Genomic DNA, 15,169 nt, shown 5'->3' with positions numbered 1-15,169 from the left:
AGTTCGTGAGTTGGAGCCTCGCCTCGGGCTTGCTGCGGAGCCTGCTTCGGATACTTCTGTCCCCCTCTCTCTCTGCCCCTCCCCCATGTGCGCTTGCTCTCTCTCTCTCCCTCTCTCAAAAGTAAACATGGTGTAAAAAAGGGGCAAAGGATTTGAACAGATATTTCTTCGAAGATATACAAATGGCAAACAAATACATGAAAAGACGTTCACCATCACTAATCATCAGGGAAATGAGGACTAAAACCACACTGAGATACCACCTCACATCCATTAGGATGGCTACTATCAAAGACCCAGGGCCGGGGAGGAAGTGCAAAAGCTGGGAGCCTTGTGCACTGTCGGTGGGAACGTAAGACAGTGTGGCTGCTGTGGAAAAGAGAGCTGCAGCTCCTCAAAAAAGTAAAAACGGAATTACCTTATGATCCAATGATTCCACTTCTTAGTGTATACTGAGAGAACCGGGAAGAGGGTCACCAAGAGGGTGCCCATGTTCGTTATTCACATTATTATTCACAGCACTCACTGCAGCATTATTCACGACAGCCAAGAGGTGGAGGCAGCCCAAGAGCCCACTGACAGATGAGCGGATAAACACAATGTGGTCTCCACATACGATGGGATGGTATTCAGCCTGAAGAAGGACATCCTGTCACATAGCACAACACAGATGAACCTCCAGGACATTAGGGTAAATGAAGTAGGCCAGCCACAAAAGGACAAATCGTCTATGATTCACTTACACGAGGTATTTAAGGTAGCTCAAATCACACATGGGGAACAGAATGGCGGTTACTGAGGGCTAGCGGGGAGAGGGGGCAAAGGGACGTTGTTGTTTAATGTGTATAGAGTTTTGGTTCAGGAGACCTGTTTCACGACAATGTAAATAAACTTAACATTATCGTATATTTAGAAAATGCTCAAGGGGCGCCTAGGTGGCTCAGTTGGCTAAGCGGCCAACTCTTGATTTCAGCTTAGGTTATGATCTCACGGTTCGTGGGTCTGAGCCCCACGGTGGGTTCTGCATTGACAGCATGGAGCCTGCCTCGGATCCTCTGTCTCCCTCTCTCTGCCTTTCCCCAACTTACATGTGTTCATGTGCACGTGTGCTCTCTCTCTCAAAAGTAAGTGTTAACAAATTTTTTAATGGTTAAGATGGCAAATTTTATGATGCGTTTTTTACCACCATAAAGAGGTAGCTCTTGGTCCACAAAAAGCCATGGAGGGCCCACGAGTGCACCTGACTAAGGGAAAGAAGCCAATCTGGAAAGGCTGTGTGTTGTGTGATTTCAACTACATGACATCCGCGAAAAGGCAAATAACATTTGAGAGAAAGCAAAAGAATCAGTGGTTGCCAGCAGTTTGGAGGGGGATGGTGAATGGGTGAAGCACAGGGTGCTTTAGGGCGGCGAAGCTATTCTGCACAATGCTGTCACGGTGGGCACGTGATGTCGTGCGTTCGTCAAAACCCCTACAATGCATCATCCAGAGTGAGCCCTCGTGTAAACTGTGACCTTCAGTTCATGCAGCAACAGCGGTTTACCTACAGCAAATGCACCACCCCAACCAATGCGAGACCAGACAGGGAGGAGGGACATGAGAACCCCAGGTACCAGGTACTAGCTGCTCAGTTTCTGCCTGGTTCCCGCTTGGGTGCTGAGATGAACCTTGAAGGACAGGCAGAGCTTGCACTGGGAAGGGAAAGGTATTCAAAGGAGGTGGAAATGCATGAACAAAAATGTGGAAACAGGAACTTGCTGACATGTGACATGAAGGAGAAGACAAGGCCGTGCCAGGAGACCAGACGGTGGGAATGGAGGGGGCAGAAGGTGAGTGCTGGACAAGTGGACAACAGAGAGGGCCAGGCCCAGGCCTTCCTGACATGCTGGCAGGGTCCCAGGGTCCTTGGGTCACTCCTGGCAAAGTCTTCCCAGCCGCAGTTCACAGAGCATTTGCTACGTGCCATGCGGGAACCAGGCCCGGCCCCAGGATCAGCCGTGCTGTGTGGCACCACCCCACTCCACCCACAGCCTTGAGTTCAGGAGGACGCTGTCTAGAGGTGCACAGGACAGAAACAGGCCAAGAGAAGAGCGAACGATGGAGACAGATGGAGAGAGGCAGAGACTGAGAGACAGAGAACAGGGAGAGAACAGAGAGAGACAGAGAGACGGAAGGACAGAGGACAACCAGAGATCGACGAGAAACAGGGCAGTGAGAGTGAGAGACAGAGGATCTTGAGAGACTATGGGCAAGAGAGAATGCCTCTTTGGGGCGCCTGGCTGGCTCAGGCATTTAAGTGTCCAACTCTTGACTCATGACTCAGGTCACGATCTCATGGATGGTGGGTTTGAGCCCCGCGTTGGGCTCTGTGCTGACAATGAGGAGCCTGCTTGGGATTCTCTCTCTCTCCCCTTCCCCCTCTTGTATTCTCTGTCTCTCTCAGAATAAGTAAATAAATTTTATTTATTTATTTTTAAATGTTTATTTATTTTTGAGACAGAGACAGAGATCGTGAGCCAGGGAGGGGCAGAGAGAGAGAAGGGAACAGAGGAACAGAGGCAGGCTCTCTGCTGACAGCAGTGCGCCCGACACAGGGCTCGAACGCATGAGCCTTGTGACCATGAGATCACGACTTGAGCTGAAGTCAGATGCCCAACAGACCGAGCCACCCAGGCGCCCCAATAAATAAACTTCAAAAAGAGAGAGAGAGAAAGTCTCCTGGCAACAGGGGCCACTCCCACCAGGAGCCATGTGAGAGACAGATAGCCTGGGTTTGGATGCCAACTCCAGAATTTACAGGCTCTGTGACCTGGGCAAACCCCTAAGCCCCGGGTAGGACGAGGACAAGTGAAAGCAACACGTCTCACAGGTCAAAGTCCCAATTCTTGCCGCATGGGTGCTCCCCAAAGGCAGCTGGGCCACCAAATGCAGGGGGTTCAACACTGGATCCACACCAGGGGTCAGACTGGGCACTGGAGGCTGGCCTGGCCTGCTGGGCCACGGCAGAGGGGGTGGCCCTGGGTGGCCAAGGTGTATGTCCTCACTGGGCTCACAGACACAACCGGACCACGTGGAGCGGGATCGCAGCTTGCCTGCCCATCCGTGAGGCCGACACGCCCCCTAGTGGTTGGCTGCATTTCCCTCAGCTGGAGGAGCTGGGAAGAGAACGGGAAGGGGCTTCTGCGGGAAAATCAGGGCTCCTGGGAGGCAGAACCAGACAGCCAGCAGGAGATGGTGTGGAGAGGGGGAAGCCCCGAGAGGAAGCAGAGTGTCCCCCACGCTGTACCCAAATCAGGCAGTCCTGTGTATAAACCTAGAGCCCAGCCTGCAACCCCTGTCTGAGCAGAGCTCCCTCCTACGGAGGGCGGGCCCCTCACTGGCTCCCCCACATGCTCAGGACAAACCCACGGACACCTCCTCCTAACCTTCAGTCACGGGGGCGGCCCCCCCCAGGACCATTCCCCAAAGGTTTTGGCATTTCACACCCCTGACCAGGATCCTGAGGGTGCCCCTTGACAGGAGAGGGCAGCAGCAAACTCAGGACCGCGGTGGCCCCCAGCCACCACTGACAGCTCGGAGTGGAGATCACACCCTGTAGGACAGTGTCCCCTTCAGGATGCTGCACCCAGACGCGGCAATGTCAGGTGCTGTGTCCCCACAGGTAGAGCACCCAGGTCCAGGAAAGCAGAGGTGGGCGTGGGGGAGGGCTCTACTCCAGCCACCCCTGTGGGGAACCAGTGGTTCCTACTCCACAATCTCAGGCTCCTGGGTCGAGAGGGGCAGGAGAGTTCCACCAGACCGAGCTGTGGCCTCATCACACTCACTCATCCTCAGGAGACACCAGCCTATAGGAAGCTAACTCATCACGCCGACAGGAGGTGGCAGGACACAGAGGGGCATTCTGCGACCGGGTCACTTTTCACCCCCCCCACCCCACCGTTCAAACTGGAAGGCAAATGGCACTCAGACCCCTGGGGAGGAGTGCCTGGACAGCTGCACACTTCCTCAGTAAACCCTCTGCTAACTCCCCAGAGCTGACACCCTCCTTCCCATGCTCTAGGCCCTCCTCCCTGCCCTCGGTCACCCAGTCCCGTCCCCAGTCTCGGAGGCCTGGCGCCTGCACTGCCCCCTCCCCTAGGGGCTGCAACACTCCTCATGGCCTCCCCATGCCCCCCCCCCAGCTCCACCCCCTCTTGCTGGATTCCCCCCCTCCCCCATGCCCACTGCTCTCAGCTGGCCTCATACTCACCCTCACCCCACCCGCCTCCCTTCGCCGGCGGTCGCCCACAGCTCCTTTTGCTGGCATTCCTCACCTGGCTGCCTCCTCACACGGCAGGAGCCCTGGGAGACAAGGCTGCATCCTAATCCAACTCTTTGTAGCCTCACAGAAACCAGAAACCACCATGCTGGGCTGTGAGCTCTGTGGAGGGGAGGGGTCTCTCTGACTGCTCCACAGGAAGTGACCCATGTCAAGCCTCTAGACACCTGACGCTCAGACATCCTACCTGCAACTGGGCTGGGGGCCTGGAGCTGACATGGGGCAGTGGATGCAAGACCGAGAGAAGCCACCTCCCTCCAGGCTACAGCCTGGACTGGCCTTGTGGGCCACAGCTCTTAAGTCAAGGACCATCCAAGTCACACCTGCAGGCCATGGGTGGACACTGGCGGGATCCCCCTCACCAGGAAGCCATCCAGCCTTGTGGCCAGAGAGAGCTCTAAGAGAGGTGGCCCCGGCTTGCCCTGAGCCCCACAGCCATACCCCAGGCAGGCCGGTCCGGGCGAGGGCCGTTAACATCAGAACATTCATACTGGTGGAGACCACACCTGCATCTCCCGCGAGGATGCTGCCCTCATCCGCTCAGGGCTGCTCTGCTACTGGGGAAGCCAAGGCACCTTCCCACTATCCTCTGTCACAGCTGCAGATCTGAGCCCTTCAGGCACCCACTGGAGGAGCTCTAAGGCCAGAGAAGGGCAGGGGCCCAGCGGCAGGGCTTCCACCTGCGGGACCGGTGCTCCTGCTGCCCCACGTTTCGGGTGAGAAGCGGCAGAGCAGCAGGTTCAGAGGGCGGAAGAGACACCCAAGTCCCCTCCCAAAGCCCAGGCTGGAACCACAACCTCCACACACAGCCCCGGGAGGCTGGCATTACTCCTCTGGAAGACAACTCGGGAAAATCTACCAACCAGCTGACAAACCTTCACAACCTCCAAGCCAGCAATGTCCCTGGTAAAAATCTAGACCCAGGGTGGCGGGTGGGGGGAGAGGGAGCTAAAGCCCTCAGGCCAAGTCAGCCAAATCCAACCCACAACCCGAGATCTGATTCTGCAGATACAGTTTTACTAGAACGTGGACATGCCCACCATTTACATTTGTCTGTAGCCGCTTCCTTGTTACAAAGCAGCACCGACAGAGACAGTGTGGCCTGCAAAACCCAAAGTATGTACTATCTGGTCCTTTACAGAAGTTTGCCGGCCCCTAAGCTTTCTAAGCTAAGAAAGTCACATTGAGGGGTGCCTGGGTGGCTCAGTTGGTTAAGCGTCTGACTTTGGCTCTCACGGTTCATGAGTTCAAGCCCCACATCGGGCTCTGTGCTGATAGCTCAGAGCCTGGAGCCTGCCTTGGATTCTGTGTCTCCCTCTCTCTCTCTCTCTCTCTGCCTCTTCCTGGCTCATGCACGCTCTCTCTCTCTTTCCTCCTCTTTCTCAAAAATAAATAGACGTTTAAAAAAATTTTTTTTTAAGTTATGTTGAGGGGCACCTGTATGGCTCAGTCGGCTAGGCGTCCAACTCTTGGCTTCAGCTCAGGTCATGATCTCACAGATCGTGGGTTCGAGCCCCACGTTGGGCTCTGTGTTAACAGTGCAGAGCCTGCTATGGATTCTCTCTTATTCCATCTCTCTGCCCTTCCCCCATGTGTGTGCACACAGTCTCTCAAAATGAATAAATAATCTTAAAATTTTTTTTTAATTTAAGAAAGTCACATTGCAAACAAAAAACAAAACCCCCCAAAAAATCTGTATACAAATATATTCAGATGTTATAACTTGTAATAGCATAACTCAAGTGAACTCGTAAATCTGAATGATAGAATATTTTCTGTGATGTTCATTCAATTACTGATGAACTGGGAAAACATACATATTACACAGAACGTAAAACACAGGGTAGAGTAACGTGGAGAGTGCGATCTCAACACATACAGGAAAACATGCCTAGGGAAAGTTCAGAGAGAAAGATGTCAAGATGGTGACAGACATCGTCCCTGGGGGGGGAGGATTACAGGTGATTTTTTTTTTTACTTTTCCACTCCTGTCCCAAATTTGTAAAACAAGCACAAACTACTCTCCTCTGGTAACCATAAAGTAAAAACTCCCGGTGGTGACTATCTCCTGCCACTCTCCTCCTTCCCTCCCTCTCGACCTCACTCTGTGAGTCTGTCTCCCACACACACCAGCTAAAGGCATGCAAATCAGGGCAGAGAGGGCTTCTCATTGGAGGGGGAGGTCACAGCCCCAACCCAGAACCCTGTCCCGCTGGTGCTTCTGCCTGGAACGCCTGTCCCCTCCTCCTCAGCGAGGGAGGCCCCACCTCGCAGTCCCTGGGAAGGGGCGTGCACCAGGGGAGACTGAGCAAGCGAACCACGCCCTGCTGCACGACCACCTTGCCCTCCAGCAGGGGCTGCTTGGGGGCTAGCAGCCCCGCTGACCCCAGAGCACAGGCCAACACCTGGAACTTACTGTCTAATGAACCAAATGGGAAATAAAACTTGACACCAAAAAAACAAAAACAAAAAGCCACCTGGAAAATGGGTCTTCCAAGAAGGCAGAGAAAAGAATTTTGGAAAGAGGATCTCCCAGGTATGCAGACCCCACATTTTCTCTTTCAGAGAAGCCCTCGGTCCCCCTGGCCCCCCCACGGAGCCAAGTCTCACTGTCCAGCTGCTTACCTTGCACGTCGTGCCCACCAGGGCTCCATCCCGGCTCCAGACAGCACCCTGCACCAGGTCCCCATGGGCCGCCAGCTCTGTAGAGAAGCAGCCAAGATCAGGAGGGCGTCCAGTGTCTCCCCACCCTGCCCTGGGCAATGGGGGCACCAGGGAAGCGGGTGCAGGAGGACCTGGCTGGGGATAACTTCCCAGGGCGCAGGCCAGAGCTGCAAGGGCCCCTCTCCAGCGGGAAGAGCACGAGGTGCATGTCCTCCCAGACACACTGCACTGCACCCGGGACTTCTCCCTTTAGCCCTGCCCTCAGCAGGCCACGCTTGCACTCAAAAACCTTCTGAGGCTCCCTGCTCCTCAGATGGGCTCTCACGTCCCACCCAGGGTTACTTCCAGTCACTCACCAATACACCCCACCTAAGTGATACCACCCCGTGGCTGAGCCACACACATTCCCACCTTGGACTCTGCTCGGGCCACCCCTGCTCCTTCCCCAGCGTGACAGTTTTGAAATACGTCCACATGGGCATAGGGTCTCAGTCAGTTAAGCAGCCAACTTCGGCTCAGGCCATGATCTTGCGGTTCATGAGTTCAAGCCCCACATTAGGCTCTGTGCTGACAGCTCAGAACCCGAAGCCTGCTTCGGATTCTGTGTCTACCTCTCTGCCCCTCCTCCACCCTCTCCCTCTCTCTCAAAAATAAAATAAACGTTAAAAAAATTTTTTTGAAATACATCCACAAATTTTTTGATGCTCCTCCTATTATAGGTTGAATTGTCTCCCTCACGAAAAGATGCTGGGTTGTCTGGCTGGCAATATTGAAAGAGCATGTGACTCTGGATCTTGGGAGTCATGAGTTCGAGCCCCTGTGGGGTGTAAACGTTACTTAAAAATAAATAAACTTAAAAAAAAACAAACAAGGATGCTGACATCCTAACCCTCAACACCTGCGCTATAACTTTATCTGGAAACGGGGTCTTTGCAGATCAAGTTAACCTGGTATCATTACGGTGGACCCTAGTCCTGTATGACTGGTCCTCATGAAAAGGGAAATGTAGACACAGAATTGGACATGCACAGAGGGAAGACGATGCAAAGACACGGAGAAGACGCCACGTACAAGCCAAGGGACACCTGAGGCTATGGACGCAAGGAGAGAGACCCAGACCGTCCACCAGGGGCAGCCAGCCACCATGCTGTGGGGGCACTCAGGCGGCCCGGGGACAGGCCCCATGGCAAGGACTGAGGCATCCTGCTCACAGCCAGCACCGTGTCCATGAACCCTCTGAGAAGCTGAGCCTCCTGCCCCAGTCATGTCTTCAGATGACGAAGCCAGTGTCTCAACTATAGCCTCGTAAGAGACCCTTAGCCAGAACCACCCGGCTAAGCAGCTCTCAAATCTTGGACCCTCAGAAACCGTGACATAAACAGATGCTCCTAATTGTTTTAAACCCCTAGGTTTTGTGATCACTTGTTCTGCAGCAGCAGAGGACCACTATGCCAGGGCTTACTGCCCCGAGATCAATCCCAGCCCTGCCACCCATTTGCTCCTTGTTCTTGGTCAAGTTGTTTAACCTCATCTGCAACATGCAAGGCCCTCAGCACAGTGGCAGCACGAGAGAACCTGAGACGCAGCAGTTACAGCGGGTGACCCCCTAGTGACATCCTGCCTGGTAACCTTCACCTCTGCTCCAAAGGTTAAGCTGGTATTCTTGACTGTACCAGGAGCTCTCTGTGCGTAGTTTATGCTACTGGCAGCCCTTGGTTGGCCCCTGGGTCCCAGCCCCAGAGATGGGGACACCACCTTGGTGAGTTTGACCCGCCCTAGTCACCCTGCACAGTGCTAGAAGGCAAGGCCGTCCTTTAACTCATTGAGCCTCGCGTCTTTTCCCTAAAAGGGGGACGAGCGTGTCAGGGCCTCGGCAGAAACGACTCAGTGGCATCACCAGAGAACGGAGAACGGTGAACCAGAGAACAGTCCCCCCAGAGAACATGGGGGTCACAGTGCAGGGTTGTAACCATTCACTGAGCAATCGGGCTCTAGACTGTCATCATCTACGCGTAGTCTGAATGTTTGTATCGCCCTACGAGTTGAAGCCTAACTCCCACTGTGTTTGGAGGCAGGGCTTGAAAGAGGTGATTAGGTCACAAGGGTGAAGCCTCCCAAACCAGATTAGTACCCCTAAGAAAGGGGCCCTGAGAATGTCCTCGTCCCTTCCACCACATGAGGACATAGCACCAGGACGACCATCTGTGACCCAGGAAGCGGGTTCTCACCAAACACGGAACCTGCCGGCACCCAGATCTTGGACGTCCAGCCTCCGGAACCACGAGAAATGAGCGCCCCGGCTGTGGTGGTGTGTTAGAGCAGCTGGACTCGGGATGGACTAAGACAGGCTAGGTCGTGAAATCGAGAGAAACGTGGGGGAAGGGGCTGTAAGAGAGCAAAATCCCCGCCTGGCAGAGAAGCAGCCAGACGTTTGTTTTCAAAATCGAAGTGACATACAGTTCGAGAAATAACAGTATGAGGAAGTTATTTAGACATATGGAAGAAAAACAGCTACATGAAATGAAAACAGATGCCTACAGGAAGTGGGGACGGATGGAGCATGTGTAATACGTCTGCTGGAATCTTACCACCTTTCAAACCACGTACACATGAAACTCTAACACAGATTTTAAAATTCACGTTAGCAAAAACATAAAGCAACAGAGTGCCGTCCAGCCGGGGGGCCGCCCAGGGTGGGCAAGGCCAGCGCGGCCCGTACCTGTGAGGGCCTGCTGCTTGGTTACATCCCAGACCTTCACGGCGGTGCCCGCCGCACTCACCAGGACACCATCCACGGTGGGGTGGAACTGCAGTACCTCCACCTGGACGCCCTCAGGGCCCAGCACCAGCCCCGGCACCGAGGGCAGCGCCTGGCCAGGGGCCGGTAGTCGCCACAGCTTCACCTACGGGAAACAGCAGGTCGGTGAGCCCAGGGCTGGGGAGAGCCTCCAGCTGGTCTTGCCCAGGGCTGCCCCCAACCCCAGGGGTTGTACCTGGACATAGAGGCTGTGTATCCTGTGTTAGGAAAAGCCAGGGTAATCCAGCCCAGGATCATAGGGTGTAATTAGAGGCGGGGGTGGGGGAGACGGGAGCCACAGAGTGGGGCTCTGCTCTGTCTCCTCAATGTCCCACGCCACCCCAGCCCTGCTCTCCTTAGGTAGCCAAGCAGCAGAATGGCAAGTCAGGGCCGCAGCTCCCAGCAAGCACACAGAAGCTCACGGGAGCTGGTGTAGATCAAGGAACTGAGAATTTGGGCTAGCCCAGCCCTGGAGGCCTGTGGAGGGGCTGAGGGCCCTTGAGGGGAGGGGGAGGCGCATTGAGCAACTTGTCCAGCAGCTCCACTCACCGTCCTGTCAGCTGAACCCGTGGCCAGAAGAAAATCATCAAAGGGAGAGAAATCCAAGTCCGTGACCAGGTCTGTGGGAGAGCAACGACTGACATGGGCCTCATGAGAACTCACCAGAACTTTGTTTCCAGCCCGATGTGATGTCTCCCCAAGGCAGAGAACCACAGCCCAGGGTTTCACAGGGGACGCCTCTGCCCACACGGTGGCGGGCTGAAAGCCCACAAAGAAAGGCACTTCTGGAAACCCCTGCCTGTGATATACATGCCCCAGAACGGGCAAAGCCCTGCGTCAGGAAGCTAGCAGGATGACAGACACAAAGCTCCTCAAACTACTGAGCACCTGCCTTTGCTCAAAACCCAGAATGCAACGCGGGGTCTAGCACATCAACATGTGAATGAATGCGAGTACCAGCCCTGCTCTGGGCCCACGAGGTATTCACAAACCAGACAGTTGCCACCCAGCCCTAGGAGAACCTCACCACCTCACACGTCTCTGCAGACGTGGCAAAACATGGACTGAGCACGCAGGGGGACCCCAAGGTCAGGGGTCAGGGCAGCTTCGTGGAGGAGGCACGGGGAGCCCTGGGGAATATGAAGGACCAGAACAGGTTAGAACATCTGGGAGGCGGGGCCTGGATGACGGGCCTAGGCTAGGAGCTCTCTGCTCCTCAGGTCCCACCGGGGCTGACACTTGGCTTGAGGGCACCTGACCCGAGCCTGAGCAGCCAGCTGCTCTCATAAGGCAATTAAACCAGGAAGTGAGGTCTGGTGACAGGGTGCCTCAGGGACTAGCCTTGAGGGGAGGGCAGCCAGCTGGGAAGGAGCCGTCAGGTCCTAGCCAGGACCCTCCTAAGGCCTGTACATCCAGCTGCTCCTTCAGCTCTGGAAGCTCCCCAGGCTTTCAGTTCTGGAAGCTTTCCTCCAAATCCCTTTTTGGCTAAAGCAAGTTGGAGCTGGCCTCAGTTCTTTGCAATCTAAGAACCTGAACTGCTCAGCTCCGGAAGGCCAGGAGAGGGAGACAGGGGCATGCAGAGTGAGCCACAGCGCAGAGAGGAAACCCACAGTTCCTGAAACCAGCAGGGGGTGTGAGCGTGATGGCCAGGCTTGCATCACCAGAGCAAGGCCCACGGTGACTTTCCCTGCTGCCTGCCGCCCCAGTGGGGTCAAGCAGGTATGCTTTCCTCTCAGGCCAGAGCCAGACTCTGGGCACCCCGGCCAAGAGAGACAAAGACAAGGAGCAGTGAAGACAGGGACCCCGTGGGACAGCCCTGGCCCAGACTCCTGGAACGCTGCCACCCTGCTTGTGGGCTCCACACTGGACAGGGCAGTGGCCAGCGAAAGCCACCTGGCATTCCCAAGGGGATGAGAAGCAGCGACCGGGTCGCCCTGAGTGCGCAGCTGAGCTGACAGGCCAGTGTTCCGTATGTGCATTTACCTCACCGAATCCTCACAACCACCCCTCGGGATGGCACTGTGGCATCATCCCCAAGCGGAGCATGGGGACAGAAAGGTTAAGTAACTAGCCCAGAGTTACACAGCTAAGAAAGGGCCAGGCTGGTGGCTGTGCGGGCAGTTTGGTTTCAGAACCTACATCCTCAGCATATCACCGCACTGCCTCTCCCAAATCGGAGCAAGCACCCAGCCACCCCACAGCCCAGAACACAGGACTATTCTCTCAGCGCTTCCCAGCAGTCTGCTCTCCTGGGCAGCTGGGCTGGAGGGCCGCTTGGCCTTGAGCCAGGAGGCAGAAGGCACCCCCAAAGGCAGGGAGGCAGCCAGAGGCCAGCCCACCACACTGCCCCCCACCACCTCACCTAAGAGGACAGAGTGTGCCACCGTCTCCAAAGCAGGTTCTCAGGAGCCAAAGTTATCCCGGGAGCAGTGTGCCAGCAAGGTCAACAGTTGAGGCCGTGGTGAGGCTACCAGCCCTCAGAAGAGGCTTGGTCCAGTTTCTCCTCGAAGCCTTCCCAGTAACGGGGCCTTACAACCTACAGACACCAGCAGCCCCGGGCAGTTCCCCCATGGGTCAAGTGCACCAAGCACACAGGGGTCTGACAAGACCCGGTTCCGAGTCTGGCTCCGCCAACCGCGGTGCCGGTGTTGGCAGGTTCCCGATCTCTTCAAGCCTCAGTTCTCTTAGCTAAAAAACGGTTAAAAATCTACTTCAAAAAGGTGTAAGAGTGGATGAGAAAGCAGACTTCTTCCACGTGTTACAACACAGATGAACCTCAAATCACGAAATTCAGTGAAAGAGGCCAGATTTTAAAGACTACGTGTGGTGTAATTCCATTTATGTCAAGTGTCCAGAAAAGGCTGGGCTGTAGAGCAAAAGCTGGCGAACGTCTTCTGCAAAGGGGGAGGCAGTAACTATCTCAGGGTTTGAGGGCCAGACGGTCTCTGTCACAACTACTCAATTGTGTAGTTGCTGGGAGAAAGCAGTCACAGGCTGAATGTCAATGAAGAGGCGTGGCCATGTCCTCACAAGACTATTTACAAAGACAGCAGCTGGCTGGGCAGCGGAGGGAGCTCCAAGACCCTGGCAGCAGGGGCAGGAAGAGGATCCACTGGCACCAGAGGTGGAAATGAAGTAACTGCAAAGGGGCACGAGGACCCTTTGCAGAAAGGTCCTAACATTGGGTTACAGATACCTACCTCTGTAACTTTAATAAAAGTAATCACACTATTCACTGAAACCAAGTAATATCAATGGAATATAAATGATACCTCAGTAAAGTCGTAAAGAGCTTTAAGAAAGAATTAGATGATAAAACATGGACAAGGTTCTTAGGGCATAGACGGCTCCTGACCCATCTTGGCCACCGTCACTCCGTTAGCTGCCGTCATCGTCGTCTGGACCCCTAAGCTGAGCTGCACACTCAGACTGGGGAGCCAGGGTCAGCCCCATTCTGTCAGCCAAGGTCGCCGGCCAGGCGGCCAGGAACGCCAGCAAGCCAGAGGGACTGGCCCACAGCCTCCGCCGCAGCTGCAGAGGGACAGAGGAGGCAGCTGGGCCAGGGCTGCCGCAGTCCGGGGAGAGCAAGCCGTTCCCTTGGAGTGGGCGGACTGCCAGGAGGGCTGCCGGGCGCCCCCAGAAGCAGCTGCAGCAGACAAAAGCTCTCTTTGTGAGGGCCTGTCTGCAGCCCTGCAGCCCAGCCAGACCCCTCCCTGAAGGGCCCCGAGCAGCCCTGCTGGGGAGGATGGCTGGTGGTGAGGGGTGGCCTGCTGGGTTCCAGGAGAGCACAAGGGGCTAAGAACTCCATAGGGTTGAGTCCTCCACAGTGACTGGGAGCCAGCATCAGTCTGGAGCCTGGGCTGGCCAGTGCATAACCCCCTTTCTCAGCTTAACCACCTGCAGCACTCAGCTTCCCTTCTTTCTGCCCAAGTGGAATTCCCAGCCAGGACCCAGCCTTCCAATATGGACATCGTCTGCACAAATGCACAGTGAAGACAGCAAGAGGGACTGGGAACCCATGGGACCGTAGGAGTCCCTGCACCCAGGGAAGGAGCAGCAAGTTCCAGACCTCCTGGGTCCAGTTTCCACTCACCTGAATGGCAGCCCAGGTGGGTCACCTGTCTCTTGTCCTCTCCTTGGCCATCCAGAGGCACAATACCCAGCACACCTGTCAAACACACATGGAGGCTCCGACATCAGGCCTGATGGGAACTGTCTGCTGCCCAGGGCTCCCAGAGGACATGAGACCCAAAGCTCAGCCTTGGACCTTCCCAGAGCCTCCACCAATCATAAGATCATAACCCTCTGGACACAGTCAGTCCAAAGTTAGGTTCTTACCCCCTACAAGAACCTTCTGTGACATCAGATGTACAGAAGACACTGGGGAAAAGGTGGTCTTTTTAGCATTGTGGGTCATACGAGGCCAGCTTAGGGCCACCGGTTGCCCCTTTTCCCAGCTTTACCTGAGAAAGAAGCTATCACTCAAGGGCACCGGGGCCGAAAGACAGGACACAGGTCAGGGCCAATGGCATATGTGAGCCTCTAGAGATGGCTCTGTCTAAAGCCTCTGGACCTTTTACTTATATGAGCTAAAGAGGTACCCGACTTTTGTCAGTTTGAGGTCTGAGTTAACGCTAGCAACAAAAAAAGTCCCGAGTGACATAGGGAGCTTTTCAAATCTTGGTGTTCTTACTGACCTGAGCCATTCTCAGGCCCCCAGATGAGGAGGGGGCTGCATATGGGGATCAGCTGAAAACAAAGGGGACAGTCCCCTTGGTGTCTTCCTGGCCAATCTCTTAAAAACCACAGCCAGGGGGAAAACAAACAAACAAACAAACAAAAACAAACAAACCCACAGCCAGTGTAGTTTATACAAAGTATACACACATGTCCTAATCAAAATCAATCTGATTACTGCACTTGACCAGTTTGTAGGGGTCTAAGGCCCTTCATGGTGCTGACCTCTGAGCCCCATGAGGATCCCCTAAGCTTCCAACCTGAAATGAGTCTGCCCTTCTGCCCCATCCTAATTAGGATGACAATGTATGAATCTATGTCCACCTTCCTACCTGGACGGTCAGAGTTAAACGCAATCAAGTGGCAGCTGGATTTGATATGGTTCCCACACGAGGGTGTGGTTCCTGCTCGAATGTCACCGATCCAGGCCTGAAAATAAAGAATAAGAATTGTGATGGACAGGCCCTCTGATCATAACTAAAGCAGGGGGTGGGTTATAATGCAGGGAACTCGACCTTAAAGCTGCACCACTAGAAATGCATTCCTTTAGATCCAACCCTGTCCCCATTCACGCACTCCCTTAGAATATTCAAAATGCTCCTGAAATAATAACCTAAGTCACGGAGGGAACAATTTTGTCTATTAAATCAAAT

General features: G+C 54.7%; 1 protein-coding gene across 1 annotated transcript in view; it reads right to left on the bottom strand.

Moving 5' to 3' along the window:
* Positions 1-15,169, bottom strand: part of LOC102969608 (coronin-7) — a 56,667-nt gene that overhangs the window by 38,957 nt on the left and 2,541 nt on the right. The window contains exons 2-6 of the mRNA XM_042971952.1: positions 14,849-14,945; positions 13,873-13,947; positions 10,329-10,399; positions 9,702-9,885; positions 6,944-7,020 (exon numbers count right to left, since the gene is read on the bottom strand). Coding sequence (XP_042827886.1) covers positions 6,944-7,020; positions 9,702-9,885; positions 10,329-10,399; positions 13,873-13,947; positions 14,849-14,945 — 504 coding nt within the window. The remainder of the gene's footprint in view (positions 1-6,943; positions 7,021-9,701; positions 9,886-10,328; positions 10,400-13,872; positions 13,948-14,848; positions 14,946-15,169) is intronic.

The sequence above is a fragment of the Panthera tigris genome, chromosome E3 (genome assembly GCF_018350195.1).
Source record: "Panthera tigris isolate Pti1 chromosome E3, P.tigris_Pti1_mat1.1, whole genome shotgun sequence".
Lineage (NCBI taxonomy): Eukaryota > Metazoa > Chordata > Mammalia > Carnivora > Felidae > Panthera > Panthera tigris.
This window is presented reverse-complemented; position numbering and strand designations above follow the sequence as displayed.